Here is a 24414-nt window from a genome sequence, read left to right as displayed (position 1 = left end):
ACTATCAGATTATGGGATTTGGTTTTGGGCATCACAGGAGACTTTGGGGTCTCTTGTTATTCATAGCTAACAGCAATATAATTTTTTTTTAAGTCCAATGCTAACATAACACCATTTGCTATAGTATTGAGAAGGAGTTGGGAGTCTGGGAAGTTTGACATAACTGCTGAATTGAAGGTGGCTGCAGCCCTGATCTAAATCATGAGGCTGTTTTATATGGCGTGGCTGTCGGTGTGTAGCAGGCGTGCATGCTACACTGCAGTTCTGGCTGATGTAGGGAGCTTAGACTCTTGAGAACCTCAGCAATTCAGCAAGATCCCTCTGATCTTGATCCATCATCCAGTTGTCTCTAAATGAAATATAGCTACATAAGCCATTAGACAAAGGAATATTCTTTCATCTAGTTCTGTATTGAAAATCCTTCAGCATATATCTTCATCTGTGGTGTTCCCATTTACTTTTCTTTGTGACTTATTAGATCTTGAAGGGTTAACCTGTTTTCAGGGAAAGGGAAATAAGGTGTGTAGAAGTAGGCTAGAAGGAAGAGAGCACATAATCCAGTTAGCACGAAGAAGTTTACTTTCAGGAGGCAACCAGAGGCCAGTCAGAGTATATACTGACCTTTTGGAACTGGCAGGCTATCAGCGTTTTGGACCAAAACCCTAGGTACCAGGAGATGCCAGTGTGCCACATTGCACTGCTCTGTGCCATGGGCAACCTGGAGTTGTGGACATTTTGGAGTCAACAGATAAGTGATTGTATTGGATCTATATTTCAACTGTTTTGTCAGGTTCTCCCCCTTTACCCCAAGTATTTTCAGATATTTTTAATGAAGCAAATATTTCGGCAGGAAAATTGGTCAAGTGCAACATGGCAATATGATGCAGTATGTTTTCCTAAACGTAGATCAAAATCTCCGATTGGATAAGACTCTGCATTGTCTTTTTCTGGCACGGAGGTATGTATCATAGCATGTAAAAATGGAAGTAGACCTGCTTAAATATCCAGTTAAGGCTTGCTTTTGCATTTCTGTTGCTGTGATAAGAGTTGATTGTGCTTTACCTCTTGGTTCTCTTCAGGGTCAGCTATTGTATGCCTTTCTGTGAGAATGTTTCGCTAACACAAGTAGGATTATATGTTCAGTGGGATGTACTGTTCTGTGGTAGATGTACAATATCATTAGGATGCCAGAAGTGGTCACTCCCTTGAGAGTTTCTTGAACATTAACATTTTTCTCTTTAACTTTATGTAATAAAGTTGGCAGTGATGAAACAAAGAATATTGTGTCCTGCCATGATATGATTAATAAAGTTAACCTGACAGCAGTGTGGCTCGAAACACCACTTATGAAGATTGCTTTAAACTCTTATTTTAAGGTAATTGGCAGTTTTCTCGTTGTGCCAATCTTTAATTGCTTCCAGTATAATTGCCATGTGAGTTGTTTGCAAATCTTGAGCTCTTTCAGCCAAAACAGTTTGCCTTTTCCAGGAATAAGGATAGGAGAATATATGCTTGCTGTAAAAACCTGGTAGGTTCTAGCACCTCCATGTTTAGGGCAGGGATTTGAAATCTGTCAGGGATGCGTCTTCTGTCTAACTTAAATCACATTTAGCTAAACTGAGCTAAATACATCATGGAAAACTTGTAAGAAGGGCTTGGTAGAGAGCTAGATCTTGGCACGTTACATCTGCTCTGGCCATGACACAGGCTGGCTGCCTGTCTTCCAGGCACGGCTCAGGCTGAGCCTGGGGAGAGGCTGGTACCTGAAGGCAAGAAGCTTGTGCCGCTTCCTGCACGTGGCTTGTGAGGGAGTTTGAGCCTGGGGACGGAACCGCACTACTAAATGCATTGAGCCAGCATCATTTGTTAGATCAAGTGCTTGAGAACTTCGTGGAAAAACAGAAATCCCCTTTGCTGCCAATGCATGGTTGTCTTGTGTGTGTGTGATGCAACAGAAGTGTGGATCTCCAGTTTTCTTTTAAACCCTTAAACTGTCCATCTATCTACCACGAAATCTGGTCATCAAAGAGCATTAGGGTTGCAGAAGTTGAAGGTTACAAAACTTAGATTACACGAATTCCCTCTTACTATTGCTTAACTTGAGTTTACATTAGATGGCAGAATAAATAAAAGGAAACAAAAAGGGCAGTAATCACACATTTTTAATCCACAAATATGATAATACATCATATACTTAAGGTGACCTGAACATTGCCCATATTTTAGCAATGTTATTACATACCAAGCTACAAGTACAAAAGTAAACAATGAATGTACAGGATATGCAAGTATGAGAAATACTTGAAAACATTCTCTTTCCTTAAGGCTACTCAGATTTATAAATAAAACAGATGTTCAGCTGGTTTCTCTAAAATACCAGAATCTGAATATTGATACTTGCAACACACAAAAAGAAGGTCACAGATACAGAATATCCCTTTCCTTTGGACATCTTGAATGTTGAATAATCTCTTTTAAAAAAAAATTTAAATTTCTTTGCCACAAGTGAAACAAACACGCAAAATCTGACATGAGTGCACTGGGACAGGAGTGTTGGATACAATAAATACTGTTCAGAAGCATCAACTGACAAGTACGTGCTTGGAAAAAATGCAGCTAATTGTGCATGTAAATATGGCTCTGCAAATGGCTGAACTTGCAACCCCAAATGTTGGTACTTCATTACTGTGCTGTGTTGCAAAGGAACTGTCCACCTTCATTGCTACTAAATACACTTTCTGTGGTTAAAGGAAATAGCTGAGGAAAATTACATCATTACAACCTGCTCTGGTAATGTGCTGCCATTTTTACTGTGCTCCAAAATGAGTTCTCCTGCGTTGTGCTAGATGGATTTTTATCTGTTCCCTAGTGAATACGTGAACTGGGTATGTGTATTCTCAACTGTATAAAGGCGTGATAGTCAAAAATATTGTTGCAAGAGATACAATATAGCTATTCTGGGGTGAGGAAAGACAAAAGAAGAAGAATAAAATTTTGAACGGTTTTCTCTACCACCATGGTATTTAAGAATTCAAATGAGAAACGTAAATTTTTCTTATCGTAAAGTAATGGGTGATCAACACTGGAAGTTTTCCTTCGAGAGGAATGGCTTTCAAATATATTTTTCTTGTCTTTGTCAATTTTCAAGTACATGCATCTCTGTATTCTAACACGTGATATGGAAGGTGTTACCTCCAGATAGTGGGGCTGTCTGCTATCTGTGTCAGCTAAAAGGAGATGGTACCTGACACTGAAGTGTCAGTACATAGAGGTGAGGCTGGAGGATAAGATGTAGAGGGCAAGGAGAGGAGATTCCGAACATACTTCCTTTACCCAGCTGCAAGATTCTGCACGTGGGAAGCTGGTGTATCTGCTCTGCTTCCGTTCTCCCTTAATCCTAACAAAACTGTACAGAAACCAATATTTCTTTGCAAAATGTTTTCAGTTTGAAGACACTATATATTTTGTTTAAAAAAGAAAAAAAGTCACTGAAAATGTTCTGAACAAGTCAGTCATTCATGAAGCTCACCAGAGTCCCCAAGACTGTTCTCTGAAGACTACTGTGGATATGCTACCCTTAGATGGCACTGCAGGCATAGCAGGTGGCCTTCCTTTTTTATCATACCTCTGTTTTACTGTAGGCACAGATTAACATCATGGACACGTTAAACTGAGAGTTTTACTAGGCTGAATATTTTGAGGATAGGGGATGTAACCGTCATGTTGTAGCTCCATTGGTGTCTTAGTCGTGCGCTTCTTCGCAAGTGCAATTTCAAAATCTTCAGAATATTTTTTTCTGGCAGGCAAAACAGTGAGAGCACAAAGAGCAGCACAACCTTCAGCCCAAACTCATCTGGTGTTACCGAATACGCAAACCCTGAGAGTAGGGGAACCGATGTACTACTTTATCTAGTTTTCTGGTTACCTTTGAGCTTGAACCACCGAGTTGCTTTTCAGAATTAAAAATGAAACATCCTCTCTGTTATTAGCAGGTATAAAACCAAAACTCTTTAATGAAAATATTGCTTCACAGAGCAGCTCTTTAAATTTTCTCCCACTTCTACTCAGTTTGTATTATTTGTTATTCCCCATTAGACTTAAATACTATGTAAAATCAGAGATGCTTTCTCATATTGATGCCTGATCCTTTTGAAAGGAGTGAGCTTAATCCGTTACAGCCCTACTTTCTGTCTAAGCTTTTTCAGTTAGCGTGGGAATAATAAAAACATACGCACCAAGGGCAGCCTGGGGGTAAATTCCATGCGTTGCTCGTTTGCCTTCACCTGTCTATTTTTACATAGCCATGTGTTTGAGTTTACTTTCTTTTCCCAGGTTCAGCCTTGAACACAAAGCTAGTAAGATCATGGTGTATAGCAATCCGTTTCTGAACAATGTGTATCAGCAGCCTTGTTCACTCTGCTCCTTGGAAAAGACTGAATTATCTGACAAAACGTTAAAATTGAGAGCTTTCTGATTTAAGTTTTCCACTTCATCACGAGCCTGGTGAGCACTTTCTGGCCCCTGCTGGAGACTGTAGTAAGAGACCGGTAGGAAGGAAGCTCGCTTGCTCACCATGGCACATGAAGGGTGGCCAGTTCTAGAGAGAAGTTTTTGGTTGGTTTCTTGGTTTTGAGCGTCGTTTCAAAGGACCTTCTCATCAAGTAGTTTGTTGATGCCATCGCAGATCTTTTTGAGGTATGGCCGACAATCCCCATCAAGGCTGTACAGGGCAGTTAGAAATTCCACATCCGCAAAGTGATTGAAGACATGGTTGATGCGCCCGTGGGATCTCGGTGTCAGGTGTCGATCTACTAGTTCATGCACAAGGTCTTTACATTCATTCAGAAGTTCTGCAAGGACATTTCTGTCAAAAGTGTATTCTACCTCGTAGAAGCTGACAATTGTCATGGCAGTTTGGTTCAGCTTCTTCCGGAACTTGTCTACGATTTCCAGCTCTTCTTGGTTGAACTGATTATTTCGATAGAGGATCCCGATTTTTATTGCCACTTTAATCAGGTCTTTCATAATTTTGTGGGCTTCCTTTTTGTTTCTTGTGTGTTCCTTTGTTACTTTGTAGAGCTCATCGAAGATTTCACTGCTTGTGTCATCGATTAGCATGTTAGCCATGGTTTTGGTTGCCATTTTACTCAGGATCTTTTTCTGGGCTTGCAGTGCGAGACTCTTGGAACTGAAACAATCGGGACCTGTTTTGGGATAGCAGAAAAGAGGGAAAATGTTAATTTTATTTGGTGAATAATTTTCACAATCAGTTAATAAAAGTAGTACATTACGTGTATCACTGATCATAACATATAGTCGTGATTGGAATAACGGGAACACTTCCAACACTGTATTTCAGGTCTCGGACATCCATGTTTCAGGTCTTGCTGGTACTGAGGTTTTTTGCTTACAAATCAAGAACAGAATATTCTGGCAGGGAATATCTATGCTGGTTCTTTGCTAGTCTTTTAATTCTGAAGTTCAATATTAAAGCTTTCGTGGCAGAAAGATCCGTTGAGATGCTGTGGTCGAAATAATGCATAAGCTATCGGAGACGAGCAAAATGAGATACTGACAAATAAATACATGAACCTGAAAGAATTATACTTCTGGTCATTGGGAGGCACTGTTGTTCCACGGTTAGACTAATCTCAGCTAAGGGCTAATGAAGGAGATTCATAAGCGTGGATTTATTTTGCTTTAATTTCTAGTAACGATGCCTTTTCCATTTGTTACCAATTTGCAAAATTATAGAATGTGTTTTTTGTAAAGCGTGGGTGCTTCAGTGCATGCGGTTCCTGCCAGATGAAAATACCTGAGCTATTTGCTCTACATTTATCCAATAAATACCTTGGGTTTTTTATCTTTTACCCATCTGTGCAAGTTTCACTCAGCACCTGAGCATGTGGCTGCTTCTGCTGGACTTTGTCCAATGAGCTTCTATAATTATTGGTAGAGATGAATTTGACCTTCCTCCATTTTTCACATTAATGTTGGTTTTTAACCTGACCCTATGTGGACAGAGTAAAGGAAATGGAAAGATTTCATATGAAATAATCGTCCAGTTTAATACTAGGGTAGTGAAGTCTCTGTTGGATCAAAGGGCGTTTTATTGTTGTAGCAAAACAGTGATGAGTGTGTGTACACTCAGGCTTACAGCCGGCGCGGTGAGTGCCGAGCGCCGGCGGAGTGGCCTCTCCGGTACGAGACGCCTTCCTCGCCTTCCCCTCGCATCTGCTCTCGGCATTTGCTCACGCGAAGGAGATGCCCGTCCTTCCCTGCCAGCTGGGCACCTCGCTCTGCTCACCGGGAGACCAGAGCCTTGGCTGGTGCAAGGGGGTGGAGGTAACCGTGTCCTCCACCAGCTGCTGGGGAATCAAGCCACTGAGAGATTAAAAATAATAAAAGTCAAAGCTTCCAGTGCTGATTTGATTTTGGAGCCTGAGTGGGTCTCGGGCTGGTTGGGTGAGCTCCGGAGGCCCTTTCCAGCCTTCCGTGAATGCTCAGCCGAGACACCCACGCTGTCGCCCCGCTGCGCAGCCGCCGTCTGTCGGTGTCGGCGGAGCAGTCTGAGCCGCGGCCTCGCTCACCTGCCGCGGGCTCTCCGCAGCCGCTCCTTCCCCCTCTGCTCCCTGCATCCTCGCGTGAGGCAAAAGGGGTGCTGGGTGCCAGTGCTCGCTTGGAATAAATAACACTCTGAATTTAAACAGTCTTCTGTTTAAATCCTATTTTTCAAGTTAGCTAGAACATCAAAGTTGTCATCTTTCTTTGTGTGCTACAGCTGTACTACTGAGCAGTATGAAAGACTAACATTTAATTTCAACTGAACCACCACCTGGAAAAAATAATTCAATGTGCTTAAAAGAATTGCCTGTCATTTGGAGGGAAAATTGTGGGGCTGAGTTGCTGACTGGAGGAAATAGAAAAACTGTGATTTAATCTAGAAATGATAAAACCAGGATGAAAGCATTCTTTCACTTAGCAGTACGTGGGTATATAAATAGTATCCGTGATGAATAATTATGTGCATTTGACACAGTAAAATGGAAGATTAATATTAGTGTCTGTTTCTGTAGTAAGTGTTTGCTATTAATCAAGCGGACGCAGTTGTTCAGTATCTGTTTTGATCAATAACTGAAAATAATTGCAGTCGATTTTTAGAATATTAATTTCACTAACGTTCATGACACTTCAGCCTCAGAGTCGCTTTCACCAGAGGAGAGCCCCGCTGGCTCCCGCCGTGCTCAGCTCCGCTGCAGGGAGAGCTTTGCGGAGCCGATGCAACTCTGTAGTGCAAACCAAAGCCTGCGGTCGTGGCGAGCGAAGTACTGCGTCCCCCATCGCGCGCCCCGCGTCTCTGTTACGCCAGCGCCTCTGTGGGAGAGCCAGGACCAGCACAACCACCAGCACGTTCTCAAACACACGTGCATGCGGCTGCCCTCCCACCTATGTGATTTCTGAGAGACAAAATTCGGTGCTAAATTAGCACGTAAAAGCTTCTAACAAAGTTACCAGAAGTGAGGTTTGTCTGGCACAAAAAAAAAAAGTGGTTCTGGGGTATGTTCCTGTATTCAAAGTCCTGGCTTTCACCCACAAAACTGAACGGAGTGCGATCTTCAAAGATGGGTTTCTTCCCATTGGCACCTCAAATGATGGTAACACAGCTCCTAGTGAAGGGTGCAAGCTATGGAATGGGCAGCGCAGCCAGAGAGCGTCAGGCTGAGTTTAACTGAATGCTAAGGCTGGAGCGTTTTTCCATGGCAAGTCCCAAGATCTGCTGTTTAACAGCATGAGACTGAGCTCCTTCTCATCTTCCTGAAAACAAAATAAAATAAAGAAAACTGTTATTACATTGGAGCTGCTAAACTTTTCTCTGGAAGCTGTATTCCCCTTTCCTCTATGATTTCCTTTACCAGGCCCTAATGCTGCATCCTCCCCCTCCTCTCGTGTCTCTCGCTCTCCTCTGCTCCAAGCAGGACCCCAGTTTCATGCCTCCGGTCCCTGCTGTGGCCCCCTTCTCCACGTTGTGCTCCTGTCTCCCCAGCCTGTCTCCCCGAGGCATCCCTAGCACCTAAGCCGTGCCAGCCACACGTGCTCAGAGCCCTCAGAAACCAGGCAGATCCAAACCCTTTGTGCACACTCCTTTCCCTGCCTCCTCCCATGATTTGTGCTGCTCTGTGGATGGGAAAATCCATAATAGCTGGTAATTCGTTTCACCACTGTGACTGCCATGTGGTCTCTCCCAGTCAACGGCACCAAGCAGACGAGGTCCCGGTGGGGAAGGGCAGTGCTCGGTGGGGCCAGAGGACAAGCTTGCGCATCTGCAGCATACTGTGGTGCTCTTTGTTAAATACAGGAGATGCAGCCTGCTGCCACAGTCCCTCCACGGCAGGAGAGTGCTGAGGAGCTCGGGGCGGAGGACAACTGGTGCATCCCAGCTGCACCAGCAAGCCGCCGGGATGGGCACCGGGATGGGCGCTCTGCAGAGCCTCCGCCCGTGGTCTCCACCTGCCCGGGCGCCTGCTGCTGGGGCCAGCCGACCTGTGCGTGATGAGGACGAGGCAGACAACAGTCATCAGCCCGTTGGTGCAGTCTGGACAATGGCGTGGGGGCTGTTTGCAAAGGGCTGTGCTCGGCTTGCTTAAATTCCGGGCGTGCACAGCTTTACAGCAGTGTATCCTGGAAGGTGCGAGAGAGACTGGATGGATTGTTTGGATTCCTGCCTCCGAAATCACGTAGTGCTCAGACAGCAAGGTGACGCCTTGCCTTTCAAAGACCACAAGTGGCTAGCCACATGATTAAATTCAGGCTTTCATGGGGACTGCAGGTTTACTGTGGCAGTCTTTTCTTACTGCAGCACATTGCTCATTACACAAAACACAACATCTTCGCCTCCTACATACAGCAATTCTATTTTCTGCTTTCTTTCATACAGCAAAACAAATCAGCAACAACATTATAGATGCTATTAGCTTTCAGGAACATTACACCAAAGCTAAAAAAGAAAAAGCAACCTCCGAGCATACCGCTTTGCTGGGTAATGATTAGCTTCCATAATAGAAAGTCTGACATCTTAGTTTTTACTAAAGTAAGGACCAGTTCTGCCTCCAGATCTGCTCTCTCCCTCTCTCTCTCTGTCATCTAGAGAGTTGTGTATGATAAAAGCGATTCAAAAAGCCCCATGCAACAGGATTAATCCCACAGCAATCTTCCATCCTTCAAAAAGTGGAACTCTTCAGACCTGTATTTCCACAGCTGTGACACCCGAAGCAGGAATGGAAGGGAGAGGCTCCCGCGCCGGGCAGTCCCGCGGCCGGGCTGCTGCACCACTCCCCACCAGTGACGGCCCAGCTTCTGGCACACGGTGCTGGACATGACAAAGATGTCTCACATCCACGAAACTTAATAACAGGATTGCTTAATAACAGAGTTGCTTAATAACAGAAGTGTGGAAAAAGTTTGGCAACTCTAGAGAGTGGATGTAAGAGTTTTATATTTTAAGAGTTTTTGAGACTAAAATGCAAGAGCATCTGTAATCTTCTCGAAATATTTTGATTCCAGATGGCTGTACCAAGTACAAAATGATTAGAACTAAATGCTCAGCAATACCATTTTCATGTAAATATCCATTCAGCCACTCTGTACAAAACACAGAACCAGTGAACCAGAACATGCTCCCACTATGCCCGGGAGAGAGCGTGGTCGACGTTTTCCGAAAGCAATTACGCGGATGTGGAAACAACCCCCCCGAGCACGTCAGTCCATTTCCCTCCCAGTTGGCCACTTCTTAGTCAAAGCCTTAATAAAGTTTTGCAGCCAGGGTATTTTCTCCCCTGGCAAATGGCTGAAAGGCATGGTGAAGTGAGCGCCGGAGGGAGCGCGGCTTCCCAGGTAAAACCGGACAGAGTAGGAGTTAGTCTGCAGAGTTCCTGGGGAGTTTGTCCAGTGCATTTTTAATTGTGTCAGCAGGCTTGCTTAGAGAGACGGGATACAAAGCAATCTCTTTGGTTTCGTGGCACCTGTGGAGTTACAGCTGACACTGGGAGGTCACTGGGGTGCCTGCTGCAGCTCGTGCAGGGTGAGCGAGGGTTCTCAGCCATTGACTTCACCTGGTCGCGGTGGCTCACAGGCGGAGCCGTGTGCCTCACCCCCCCCGCACACCGGGGTGTAACCCCCGCTCCCAGCAGTGGGGGGTGGGCTGCGTTTTCAAGCTGCTGCCAAGCAGTGCGGGGGGGGGGGGGGGGCACCGAGTTAGCGTGAGAGCATCCTGGAGAGCTGAGCTGAGCTGCTGTAAGTTAAAGGACTGAGGTGCAATCGTGGAGAGGCTGCAGGAGCCCCGCAGTCCTGCAGGAATGGGAGGTGATGGGAATCAGAAGAGGTCCCCGCATCTCTGCTCCAGCTGTACTGTAAGTAGGCAAAGGGCTGAACCTTAACGGAAGGAGAGGGAAATACATAGGAAAGTAAAGATGATGAAGAGGCTGAAATATTTTTAATACTCCTGAATCCTCAATTTTCAAATGCCGTACAAGCCTCTGCAGCAAAGGAGAGGCTTTAAGGAGTCAGCAGTGCTGCTGGAAATGTGGGCGTCCCTCCAGCTGCTAGCAGTTGCTCAGGCTTGTGGGAGATGGACTAAGCCAAGGGCCAGGCACACTCTCAGAGTCTGCTACGGTATGAGATAGCTGGGTTGTGAAAATTGGGGTAGAAATGTGCTGTTTTAATGATTTATGTGACCCAGTTTGATTGCATCTGTGTATTTTAACCTAGTGACATACCTGCCCCTGAGGCTGGAGAGTGGGAATGCCAGTGAGAAGGCATGAGGCAGCTGTACCATAGAGCTCTTGCAAGAGAGTTAAATGGGGGGTGGATATCTGAATGGTTAATCCAGTGTTGCTGCTGGTATGATAATTTACTGGGCTGGCAGCTTCTTTCATTATACCCTGAAGTTACCTGTAATGTCTCTTTTTCCTGACATAAATAGTTAAGAAAGCATAAATAACCTTTGAAGAAAACAAGAGCGGGGAGTTTTATTAAGCTGTTATGTAAAGCTGTAAGGACAAGAAAAAGCTAGTGCAGATTTGGAAAGGAGAATGTAGAAAAACAAACAACAAAAAATTCCAGTTGCTTAATTTGCAGCATTCAGGCAAAATGTTTAGAGGTAATGAGCTGCAAACTTGTGTGTTCTATTTATCCTTTAAGTATCACTTACATGCTATAAGATTGATTAGAAAAGTCAACTGCAGAACTCGGGATTTCAAAATAGCTCTAAAAGCAGACAGGCGAAAAAGTGCACTAAAAGCACTTCTCCCATAGTGTTTTAGCACTGAGCAGCCAGGGAGCTCGCTGTAAGTGTGCGTATTGCTCTTGGACAGCTACAGGATCACTGGAGAAGAAACATTCAGTGTTTCCAGTAACTTTAAGCCAAGAAATCCACTAGACCAGATGGAATATATCAGCTTTCAGGGAGGGCCAATTTAAACACGTGTAAGCACCAGGGGCCCCGCGCTCAAACTTTTAACACTTCTAAATTGTTGCTATGAACATAAAAGGGTTGCTCATTTCCGTAGTGGAACAGGAGATTACAGACTGATAATTATATGATCCTGGGAGAACTTACCGGTATCCAAATGTCTGAAGGCAAACCTTGGATACGCTGGCAATGGCAGCAACAGCCCTGTGCAGAGGCAACATGACTGAACGGAAGAAAGAAAAAGACCGTTTTTCCTTTCAGTGCTTTATACGAGCAGCAATCATGCTGCAAAAAAGCACTGTCTGGGAATCTAGCGACTGGAGATTCCTAATGATAGTCTTATTTCAGCAGCTGGCTTGTATTTGGCATTTACTTTACTAATAATATATTGTTGCTATGTTGTGGAGTGTGCCGTTCAACACCTGGCAGAGGTGGTGGTGGGCTGGGGAGCCCCTTCTGTAAAGAGAAGAGGAGCAATGCCGAATGAGCGGTTAAACTGTTGTCCTCGACTCGGTAATGCCTCCAGAGACGATGCCCGGGGGGAGAGGAGCTCAGCTGCGGTTTCCATCAGCTCTGCTGGAGTTGCCAAGAAAGGGGCTGCCTCAGCTTCCCTCCTGCCACCCCCAGTAGCTGGCTGGGAATTGAACTACACCGCTGGGTTCTTCTCCCGTGTCTAAAAGCAGTAGCTGGCAAGCGGTGGCTGGATAACAGCACTGGCCCGTGGCTGAAACTGGCCCGTGGCGTGGAAACCTTCACAAGAGCTCCCTTGATTACACGGCACGGCTGACGCGTGCTGTGACTGCATGGCTGCTCTTTGCCATTACAAACGAGACGTTCTGCTCGGTCATATCCTGAAAACCTGCATCCAGCTTGTGAGAGAGGAAACCGCTCCCCGACAAAAAGGCTCAGGGAGGACCCTCTCCAGCCCCGTGTCCCTGCGCCACGAACCAAACGGCGGTAGCAACCAAACCAAACCAAACCAGCCAGCAACTGCTTTGCCAACGACCCAGCCCCCGGGTCGAGCCAAGTACGAGCTGGGCACACGCAAGCAGCAACATCACCTCCCTGAAAGTGGCTACCAAAGCTCTTCACTTTTTTAATCTGGTAACATGTATCAGAACCAAAACCTAAACCAGGCTGAAACACAGGGAATGGTGTCTTTGAAGAGTGACTTTCCAGTGTTCCCTCTTAACTTTGCACCTCCCGTTCTGCAGCACGCAGGGAGCTCTGCCAAGGCAGCAAACGCATCTGGGTAACTCCTGGCAATTGGTGGTGAGTGTGAACAGCGCAGAGCCCCGAGGTACGCACCCGGCTTTGCTCTTATCTGGAAGTGCTCAGGTGTTACAGAAAGGAGTAAGTGTCTGCCAGGAGTGATAGTAAAATACTGTGGTGTTTGGGTTTTTTAAGCTTTACTATACAACTAAAAGAGGTTTTGATAAACTGACTACTGTATTTTATAAACTGGCTTAAAGTCTTGCAATGTCAGCTCATTATGCTGATAGCAAGTGCAAAATACATTGAAAAGACTGAACATCCCTACCCCAGAAATTGCTGTTTTAACCCCGGCTGGCACTGCAAGACAAAACACTTGCACACCGGCAGCGAAGGTCTGGCAAGGGAGGTATGCGCAATAGGCCGAGCTATAATAGAGCAAGACGTTGTCTGGGCTGATCTTTAGGGAATGGGAATGCAGGAGGATTGGTTACTACCTGTTGCAATGACCTATTATTGATCCTGTTCCTGTATTTTGAGACAGATATTTGTGATTATATTAGTGGTTTTTTCTTTAAATGCTAGCTGTGGTCAGCCAATATATGCTATATAGCAAATCCTGGGCAGTAACTATTGAAGAGTTTAACTTCAGTCTCTGAAACATTTTGTGTTTAATCTTCTTTGTCTTCTCCACAATGACCACATTTCTGACACCTTCCTTTTAAAGACACTGCATTTAAAAATAAGGTATCATGGTGACTATGTAGCAAAAATGTGTAATTAGACAAATAATTATTACCTCTATAGGAAAATTATGCTTGTTTTAATGTCTGGCCATGTAATTTTAACAACAGGACAGTAACAAGTTCTTTGATATGTGCTACGGAACTGTTTGTTGCTTAGACGGGGCAGAGTCTCTGGGGGAGCATCAGGCATATAATGAATGACGAACCAATTATCTTGTTAAGGAAAACAGCCTCATAGGCTTCTTTAAAAGGACTCAACCATCACATTCTTCCACACAAAAGTAACAGTTATCTAGAAAAGAAAGGATTTTTTTGCCAAAGTATTATTTGCCACTGAGACTCTCATAAGCCATGAGAAACCTTTCAAGGTCTTGCAGCTACCCTGTTTTTACCCAGATGCAATTACTGTAGCAATTTCTCTGTGTAGGTGAGCTGTAGAACTCGCTTGCGGTGTTATTTATGATCAGTTTCCAAACTGGTAGATTCTGGTTTGAGTAAAAACTTGAAGAGAAAAAAAAAATTGCAAGCACTGAATAATAGCAAATCCGGGCTGTGTTACCGAAGGCTGGGGGGCACAGCTACGCATCCCTGAAGCCAGCAGCTAGAATCGCCTCGCTTAAAGCCGCTGAGGCTTTCTGTTTCCAGTACATACAATCTCTCTTGCCCCAGGAATGTAGTAACAACTTAGTCTCTCCTCTTGCCTCTTTAAAACAAACAAAAAAACCCCCAAACCACGCATGCAGCTACACGGCAGGTGCTTTCCACCTGTGATACCTGTGCTTTAGTATTCACCTGCAGTGGCCCAGAAGCAAATCTCCCGGTTCCACCCCTGGCTACGTTCCCCTGGTATAGGTGGGGGGTTTGGCACCTGGCGCAGCTATGCCCTTTTCCTGATGTTCGAATGTTTGAACACTGTGACACTCGCAACAGATCCTGGGGGAGTTGAGTGCAATTTCAGGAATGACTTGGATTCTTGATCGGGCTGCGTGAGCTTTTCCGTGTATTCTTTCATACCCTCCCTGGTAGGATGAGGGAAAGAGAAGGGCTATGGAGGTATCTGTGCTTTTCTGGGCTTGGTGCTTGGTAATTACCACGGTCATCACTCCTGGTTAACAGGAGGTGCAGATTGCCCTGTGCTTCTGTAGCTCAGATGCTTTCTATCCCTCCCACAGAAGTCTCTTTAGCATGCAGGAGCCAGCGGTTCCCAGTAGGAACATAATAATACGCCGTTAGTAAAGCAAGGCCTGGCAATATCAGCCCTAAATACTAAACAAGGCCTCCGTGCAATATGCGTGCTTTAAACAGATAAAGTGCAGCTAAGAAACAGGCTGTTGGGTACCGGTTCACCGATTTCTTCTTTTTTCCCCTCATTTCTCATCCCCTCAGGAAGAAAATTCTGAGGGTTTATTTTTTTGTGCCTTGAAGTTGCTTGTTGTTGCAGTACACTGCTCTTTCTCCAGAGATATAACGTCCTTGCCTTTTACATAGAGTAATTCTATTTTTGACTCTAATATATTAAGAATGGCATGAAAAATAACCACGTCTATGCTCTAGGGATGTACAAAATTCCATGAGAAAGCAAGCAATTGGGACCCCAAGGATAGCTGGCCCGAAGATGCTGTGAGACTCCAAGATGGCATTTCTTTGTAGCTTAATACGAGACTGAAAGAAAATGGGGGAAAAAGTATTTCTGCTAAACCAGGTCAAGGTGAATAAACTTTCAAAACACACGCAAGAGGCTGCAGCTGCAGAAGGGGTCACGCTGCTGCTGACCCAGGGGCCGCGCTGCGCCAGGCTGAGCTCTGCCACCTCCAGAGGGAGAGGAGGGTGGTTGGCAGCTCCGGCACCGCATCCCTGCAGAACTACACCGGTGTCTCTGCAGAGCGTATGGTTCTCTTCACCATCCTCCAGCACGCTGTTCAGATCCACCCAAAATAGCCCACCTTGGCCCACAGAGGGGGAGTGATTGGAAGCAAAATTGCAATTCACTCTTGTTGTGTGGTTTTGTTTTGTTTTTTAAAAACAACCCCCCCACTGACAATACCACTTAGCCTTCTTTGCTTGAAATGCCTTGAGGACCCTGACAGCGCAAGCGCTGGATGGGTGGGGGTAACTGAACAGTGTCTGCGTAAATGAGAAGAGGCCAAGGGAAGTGGGGGGTGGAGGGGAAAGGCAGGCTGTTTAATCTTGGAATTGATTTAAGTTCATGGCGTCTGCGTATCTGGCAAATGAGGGAGATATTTTTTTATGAACACCAAGTGCTCTTGTTTTACTACCTTGGTATTTGCTTGCTTGACCACTAGGTTGTGAATTAAGAAGGTGATGGATAGGAGGGAAATAAAACAATGGCAGAGATCAGGTACATCTGGAAAAACATGCTGTGGGTCCCTAAATAAAACACCAGAGGAGCTGTTAATTTTCCCAATTAACTCCGGCCATGCTTCTGAACTCTGTTTAAACTAGAGAAGAAAGTCGAATGAGGGGAAGATGAAGAGGACAATAGTGGCAAGAAGTGTCTGAGAGCAGTTAACTCTCCCAAGTCAGGAGCAGACACTCTAGACTGATCGCAACATATTTAAAACTATCAAGAAAAGAAAGTTTAATTATCCTTATGCATAGGCTATTTATTGTCTCATTTTTATGCTTTGCTTGTTATGTTCTTTGGGGGAGTCAATTAATGAAAAAGTATTTTGAAGATGCTGGTTAGTGCTTACAATTCAGCTACTAGTCACAGGGCTGTGGAGGGTGAGGGCTTACAGGTTATAACACGTTTGGACCTGCTGTTCGGCAGTCACTAGGGACAGCTATGGCTATAATACAGCTGGAACAGTAGGACCGTGATGTGACTATCACTAAAGGAAACAAAGGATGCCAAACCTGCTGCAATAGGGCTTGACAGGGGCATAAGGGAGTTTAAAGTGTGGCTTATCCTGTGACTGATAAATATTCTTAAAAAAAACCTAAACAACAAAACAAACAAAATCAAACAAACAACCCCCCCAAACAAGAAAACAAACACCAACCAACCAAAAAAAAGCCAGACCAAAACTCTTGGTAGAAGAGACTCTGCAGGTGTGTAAGTCAATTACTGAAGAAATATTCTTCCGAGCCCTCACCTTGAGTCATGCCTAGTTACAATATTTTGGATGTCACAGCATCATTTACTTACAAGGTATGTGGGTGCTACCTATGTCTGTGTATTTATAACAGTTTTAATTTCCTACATGAATGCGAAGGCCTAGATTTGTAAAGGCATCCGATGTATCACTAAGTGCGGTCCAAAACTTTAATTCCTGGTCGGAGAATATTTGGGAGGGAAAAAAGGACTACAAAAAATCTGGAAGAGTTACTGCAACTTGTGAAGTCTTTTGCGGTAAAGGAAATATTGCCAATTAATTCACCGCTTCCCATACTAGCGACCCTCCTTCTGCCTCCTGGCTGCAGAGCATCCCTTGCTCTCTTTGCCCGATGTCCTTCTGCCCCAGCGCGCAGCCACGCGCCGCCTTCTGCTCGGCGCCCGCTGCAGGGCGCAGGGAGGATCAGCTTTTCTGACCCAGGTGTGAAACGATTACACTTTGCTTACCATAACAGGTTACAGGATAGAGGTCCAGGCTCTGCCCGCACAAACACGGCAGTGAGAACGTCAATGCCATTTGAAGCGGACAGCTTTGTTTCGCCCGGCTCCAAATAGCTGATGCTTTGTGCTGCAGCTTTACAACAGGGATGCAATACCAGATGGGAATGTTGCTTGTGCAAGTCCATAAAAGACCTGAGGGCATCCTCCCTTTCTGAGTAAGAGCTGCTGATAATATCAGTGTCTGAATGGTGCCTGCTCTGGTTTCTTTTAACTCATTTGAAGTATTTTTTTTCCCCCACTAGAAGTTTAAAGATTTCTTTAGAGACTTCTAGCAGACAATCCCATTGTGGCCTTGCTGAAACAGAACCTGTCTGCTGTTGATTATAACCATCAGAATTGATATTGTAGAATCCATCCTCAATGAGTGAATTCAATGGTATAGTTATAAATGAACCAATGCTGTTACCAGTTTAAAAAAAAAAAAACTTTGTTAAATGTCATCTGCTTCTCCTGCCTGACAAGCAAATGAGTAAATTCCTGTTCCTTGTAGTTTAGGGTTTTTTCCCCCTTCTTCAACAGAGAACAGATTAAGCATGTGCTATACTGAAACAGCTGCCCAGGCACAAACACTGGCGCTCTCCATACCTTCACAAGAAAAATCTAAACTGAACGCGTCAATGCTGATCCAGGGTGAAATCAATGTCTTGTTTGCAGTCTGAAAGTGCTAGAAAAGTATTTCTTAACAACAGCAAAGCTGAAACCGAAAAGGCAAAAGACATGAATACTTAAAAAGAAAAAAAGAGTCTGCTTATGCCTGTTTACTGTTGTTCCCAAAAGAGGACAACAAATCTAGAAGAGTCTCCATTTACTTATTGTTTTAAACAATGCTCTACTGTTTGCCTGGTTATTCAAAAAAAAAAAAAAGATTTTTACAGTTGCAGAATATTAGACTGTGTGGAATCCTTGACTTACTTTTTTCCTTTTTTTTTTTTTTTTTCCTTCCCCCCTGCCTCTAGAGAAGGATTAGCTGCTGGGGAGATGGCCAGCCCAGATTCTAAATGGAAAACTCCTGACCAAAGGAAAAATTAGTGCTGGTCAATGCAGCTGGGATTCATCATGCTCTTCATCTCTTACAAGTTTTTGTGCATCTGATTGGGGATTTATTGGTAGGAAGAAAGCACATGTTGCCTCATGCCTCAGATGTGATCTATAACCCTGTTTTCCTTTAAGACAAAGCCTGATTTGGGCTTTAATATATCCTTTGGGTGATCTGCTCTGCACTGCTCATCTGCAGTGTTAGGTCAAGCATCCGATCAAGATGCACAAAACACTAAGAATGGAACACGTGATGGCTTCCATCCCTGTGAAAAACAGACTAATACGTATCTGTCCATCCCACATGAGCTAGACCACCTGCTGTAATTTCCATACTTGTCCTCTGTAATCCTGTCATAAAGAATGACCACTGTTTATCCATCCTTTTCTTCAATAAAAAGGAATAATTTTTAAACCATGAAAACCTTAGTATAGTTTAATGAAAAAGCGAGTCTTACAGTAAGAGCAAAAGATTATTGCCTGTGGAAGGATACAAAACTCAGTAAGGTGGATTTGCACCTTTGCAGTTCTGTTCCCCCTTGGTTCAAGATCTGCATGAATAATATCTGCTAAAAGTTACAGTGTCTCGCTCTCTTACGCTAATGAAAAAATCCTGAGGTTGTACTGGAAAAAAGGGAGGAGAAACTAGACTACAAATGATTGTTTCCTCGTTATGGGTTTAAACTAAAGTGCTAAGCATGGTGTCAATACTTGCGATGTAACCGACCCAAGTAGCACAAATAATCTCTTACAGTCAAAGCTCCTGTAGAGGATAAATGCTAATGAAGATAATCTGGTTTCGCACTTTTATCTTGTTCATTGTGGGTATACATATTGCAAAACGTATCGTGCCAGGAAGAATATGCTGATAACAGGGATGCTCTCTCTGTCATCAGGGAGTCTCTAATAACAGTTTAACAGCAGTAGCTGTAACCACCCATGGTGGAGAAGTTCACTCAAAGTGCAATTCTTTATTTCAGGAAAGCAGAAATGGAAAAGAATCTGGAAAAGTACTGAAATGGTGAAGACAGTTCTTAAGAGGCCTGTTTCATTATTCTGAGGCAAGTGAGTAACAGCAATGTGTTGTGATTTTTATATGTATGTATGTATGTATGTATCCTCATTATATGATATTGCACCTATATGGAGTTAGCATTGAATTTGCAGAGGAAAAATATGAAAATTAGTGCCTTTATGTTACCTAAAGAAAACCCTGCAAGGACAAGCCTCAACGATAAAAACAGATAGGCAGAATGTGCCAACCCTCATGAGGTTTCAATTCTGTGAAATCTCTGAGTACATATGTACTGAGTGTATTTGTGCTGATACCTACACATGTACTGAGAGCATCCCGCTGAATACCCAGGGTAATGCAGAAATGTTACCTCTGAGTACAGCAGCCACAACAGTCTCTAGAGAGAGACGCCACATGAACTGAATCAGGCCCAGCCTGATATTTAGAGAAAGAGACGGAGCACAGCCCACGTGCTGTTACCATCTCGCTGTTTCAGATGCCAGCAAAACTGCTGGTAATAGAATAATAGACAAGTTCACAGCTCTGCTAAAAAATAAAAATTGTGCCTAGGAACAAAAATTCATTCCACCAAAAGAACTGCTACTTCTGAAGGTAATTGGGTCAATTTTGCCATTTCTTAATCTCGACCATGAATTTTTAGAGTGTCTGTGGTACATGCTGAAGAAACAGAGCCACCAGCATGCTACGTTTCCTTCTGGGGCCATTCTACGCACAGGCAGCTTCTCGAGGCTGATCAAGAAAGTTTCCAAAGGTGAGTTTAGACCCATCTGATCTCTCCTGGATTTGACATGGTGTTCAAAGAGCGAACACCCTGTGGAGCTTCCTCAGATAGTCTAGCAGTCGTCTGAGGGAAAACACTGCTTACTTCCTCTACTGCTTTTTAGGACTTGGCAAGTCCTTCTTTGTTAGAGACCTAATCTTGCATTTCTTAGTCCTGCTCTAAGGGTCTGCTGGGTTCAGTGCTCTTTCTGCCTGAAGAAGCATGACAAACCTACTTCTTGCTCAGCTCTCACCAGTTCCGTAGAACAAACTGGATTCTGCCCAATCCCATGTTTCCAATTCAACTTTTTCTACAATGAAGAAAAACGTTAATTCCTTTCTTGAAGAGGGACTTGAACAGTTCTGTCTGTCCTGCTGCGTACGGGCAACCCACCAGAGAGGCCTTTGCCAGGTAAGGATGGGCCAGATCACTTGGACCCCAATTCTGATAACTGGTCCAATTCCCTTTAGCAGGAGGGTCTAACGATCCCTATCATATGCTTGTCTAGAGAAATAAGACCACTACGCTCATGCGTTTTGTAGGGTTCAGCTTCTCCTGAAACAACATCTCTGTAGTTGCTGCTCTGTGCTCCTGTAGTTGCTGTAGCAGAACCCAGGGACATCCACATCTAGTTACATGAGCAACGAGCAGAAAGCAGTCACTGCCACAGAGAGCCTTCAATCACAGGAGACATTTGCATGCTTTTAAACGGAGACGGGAGTCTTAAAAAGGAATGACTGTATACCTGTCATTCACTACTATTATTTCATATACCAAAATAATCTCAAGATTTTCCTATGGGTTTGCGCCACAAAGCCTAGAAAACAATAATCCAGTGTTTGTGCTCTGAATATAGGTATTGTTATATTGCTCATAGGGAATAAACTGTTAGCAGGAACATTTAAATAAACTCTATCATCAAGTTGAATGATACGCTAAAATAAATTATTTAACTTTTACTAGCAGTCATTACTAATTTAATGAAACTTCCCAGGATGATTTAAGCCAAAAGAGATAAAGTTTACAGTCCTCCCCGTAGAGACATAGCACATTACATATTCAACATGAAAGGTCTGGAAGAGGAGCCCTTTTGTTTATTCTTATTTCATTTTAATTAAAGCTAATTTGAGCTGCTAGTGTTATGCTATTAAGCCCTACACTACAATATATTTGAAGCTTCCCTTGGCAAATAACTGGGCAGAAATTTAACTCAGCTGACCTCACCTTAGTGGAGCCGTTGTTGCTGCCAAATTCAAGAGCTGGCACGCTTTGTTTTCCTGCCCCCCCAGTCCATTAAAATAGTTTCTTTTGCAGCAACCTGTTCTCCTCCCCTTGCCTGACGGTGTTGCTGAGGCCCCTTGGCCAGCGCTAACCCCTCAGGCTGCCTTTGCCCCTGGGGTGAACTTGCTCACCTGCATTTCTTCTGCTTCTGGCAGCACTGGGCGCTCCCCAGCTACGGGTCTCTCAAGATTTGTTGCAGGCGCGATGCTACCAGCACCTCCCCATCAGTCAGCTGTCTGTCTGTCCTGCCTTCAAGCCTAAAGACTGAAGATGATTTACCACTCGCTGCTTTTCAATATTCTCTCCCCAAATATTAAATACTCTCATGCTTACAGAGAAAACGCATGCAGAACCTTTCCACACTCCTTTGCCCTTCCAGCACGCTTAACAACCATCCCTCCAATGCAAAATACGCTCATGATAAAATCGCATTTTCTTACAGCAAATGGGCGCCCCAGTGAGCCTCTCAGACCACTTCCCACTATGTGAACTCTCGTTAAGTGCAGCCCAGTGGTGGTAGCGTAATGTTGCATCAGTTGACACTTATTTGACTTTCATATACACAGAAATCACCTGGGAAAGCTTTTATCAAAGAAATGAAACTCCAAATGCCAGAACCCTGTCTTTTATATAGTGAGGGACTGCAGAGAAGTCCAAGCAGTGCGTTACAGCTTGCAAAATTTCTGACAAATAGAGGCAGTGGGTAAAAAAAAAAAAAAAAAAAAAAAAAAAAGGCAGCTGTCATTGCCTACATTTTGGTCCCGTGTTCCTGCTCAGAGTTGGCTGATGCTTTTTCTTCCTGCAACTCGCACAGAAGATACATTCTAAGACAGTAACTGAGAGAGATTTTTATCTAGTGACTTCTGGTTAACTGAGAATACTAAAATGCTATAAACACAGGTCTATAAATGCGGTGATACGCCACAAGAACTTATTCAGGGCAGCACTGATTTTCTTAATCTAGATAGTTGTAATAATTATATTGCTTTGTAAACTGGTCAAATGGAAGCTGATAACTCTCATTAACATTGTGATGGGTATGGTGTGTAAAATTCCAGAGACGCTTGACAATTCTCCAGCTATCCGCTTTATTCCAGAATAAAAACCAGACCAACACCATAAAAGCAATGTGGCATATTTCAATATTTAAAAAACAAACACCTGAAGTCTGAATTTGGATATGCCTGTAATGACTTCTTCTAGTGTCATTTACTTACTTACTTATTTTACATTTACATATAAAAGATCTATTTTTAAAGAGCAAATATTATCTAATACCTATGTATTGACAGAAGAATCAAGTAAAGTGTATGCATTTGGAGGCAGCTCCCTCCTTTGTTTTCTTTCTAAAGAGAACATTACAAAAATTCAAATAAATGGCCAAGATGATGTGGTAAGAAAAAGTTAGATATCTGCTCAGATAAACTACAGAAAACAAAATGTTCAAAGAAAATATTTGCTCTTATTTTCTTTACAAAGGTAAAGAAAATGCTACCTCGTGGAGGAGCATGTGCTCTCTGAGGATCTGCCTCTGAAGTACCTGTAGATCCTAAGGTTGCATACGGACAAGGAGATTTAGGACACGATTCTACCTCATTTTGCATAGATCAGAATTCTTTTGCTATATTCAGTGTTTCATGAAAGAAAGTGTTTACTGCTATCAGTGATAATGGCCATGTAAAACTATGACGTATATGATGACAGGGAGACTGTTTTTCCAAAGATGCTTCCCTACTTTCCATGAGGACTCAGGTTTGTCTCCATTTCTCATCCAAGGCTGATTTAATATCCAGCAGGTGCGCTTCCCTAATTCTTTTAGAGGGAACTTGCTATTTAAAGGGGACGTATTCCAATCAACCGTATTTTTTTGAGATTCCCTGCATCACGTTCCTCAGACTGTATTGCCTCTGTACAGGATACCTGGGTTATCGTTCTGACAGCTACCAGAGGTTAACCACGCATCGCGTGGTGGCTACTGCCTGAATCAATGTCCCGAATACAAAAAGTACGTCTTCGTCATACTCGGGCTCTCATCCTCCAGACTGGGGACTGCCTCAGTAAATGCAGAGGATTATTTTCTGATTTCTTTTAGTTATGTTTACTTTCCAGTAAGACAACTTCTCAAGCAGAGAACAAGCTGAAATCTTACTGTGTCTGTTCTTGCCTCATTCCTCCTCCTTTTTTTCATAAAATAATTATGCAATTCATCTGGAATATGGGAATATAAATTACTTGTCAATGGCTACATTGAGGAGTGACTTCTAACAGCATTTCAGAAGCTGAAGCTTCAGAAGTGAAGAGACCAAAGGCACAGGTCACCAGAGCAGTAAATGAAAAAACAGCTTCAGCGATAGGAACGGAGAAATGTGTGCAGTGGATGATTAAAAAACCCCAAAGTTTTTAAATATTATAGGCTAATTCTACCAAGCTCTCATGAGTTACAAGATCTCTGGAACTCTTAGTTCTATGTTATTTTTTGGCTGTCATTCTTATCACCTATGCTAGTTAATGTGTTGTGGTTAAATACAGGCAACCATAATCACACTCTGTTCTTCAGGCCCTGCTTGTGTAATCTTTTTCCCTTTCTTTGTTATACAAGAAAAATGGACTTTCCTCTTCAGATAAAAACCCATGCCAAAAACCAGTTTAGACCTCTGATAATGTCTAGCATGATCTAAATGATAAGGGTATATTTCTATGAAATTTAGTATTCTCCTGGGCGTGAATTTTGATTTTCTTTATTTTCCCAGTTGATTGTAGGAGTACCTACGTGTTCATTTGACCTGCAAAATCTACAACACATCTCTACTTGGGTGAGGAAAGATTAGATGGAGGGTGTTGAACAACACATAATGCATGAGCTTGCTCTTTTTTTTTTTAATAGACAGTTTGTATTGCAGTAATAGCAGCATCTCCTGTTTTGTCCATCCCCTTTGCAAAACATACCTGGTTTGTTTTCGTTAGTGGCGAAGGTGCAAGCTAAATGGACTTTTCCTTCCTCCCTCGTTTCTACAAGATAATGTTCTTTCAGATACCTTGTTTTATAGGAATCATTCAGTAGACACACAAACACCCCCCTGCTCTCCTCCCTGCTCCAGCACCGGTTTACCCCAGCGCTGCTCAGTACGCTGGCAGCAACGATGCAGAGGTGGCAACTGTTCACCAAACGCGGGACTACAATTACGACTCGTCTTGCCAGAGGAGTGAGTTGTGCTGTTGCTCTCGGGGCCAAGGAGAATC

The 24414-nt window shown here is 43.6% G+C and overlaps 1 protein-coding gene across 1 annotated transcript; it reads right to left on the bottom strand.

Annotated features, from left to right (window-relative positions):
* Window positions 1-3994: 3994 nt before the first annotated feature.
* Window positions 3995-5155, bottom strand: TNFAIP8L3 (TNF alpha induced protein 8 like 3). The gene has a single exon (XM_075160072.1). It carries the CDS (start codon window positions 5140-5142, stop codon window positions 4642-4644), a length of 501 nt encoding a protein of 166 aa, XP_075016173.1. The 5' UTR covers window positions 5143-5155; the 3' UTR covers window positions 3995-4641.
* Between the last annotated feature and the right edge of the window lie 19259 nt (window positions 5156-24414).

Source organism: Calonectris borealis, chromosome 11 (genome assembly GCF_964195595.1).
Source record: "Calonectris borealis chromosome 11, bCalBor7.hap1.2, whole genome shotgun sequence".
Lineage (NCBI taxonomy): Eukaryota > Metazoa > Chordata > Aves > Procellariiformes > Procellariidae > Calonectris > Calonectris borealis.
Note: the sequence above shows the minus strand (reverse complement) of the source record. Positions and strands in the feature narration are given on the sequence as shown.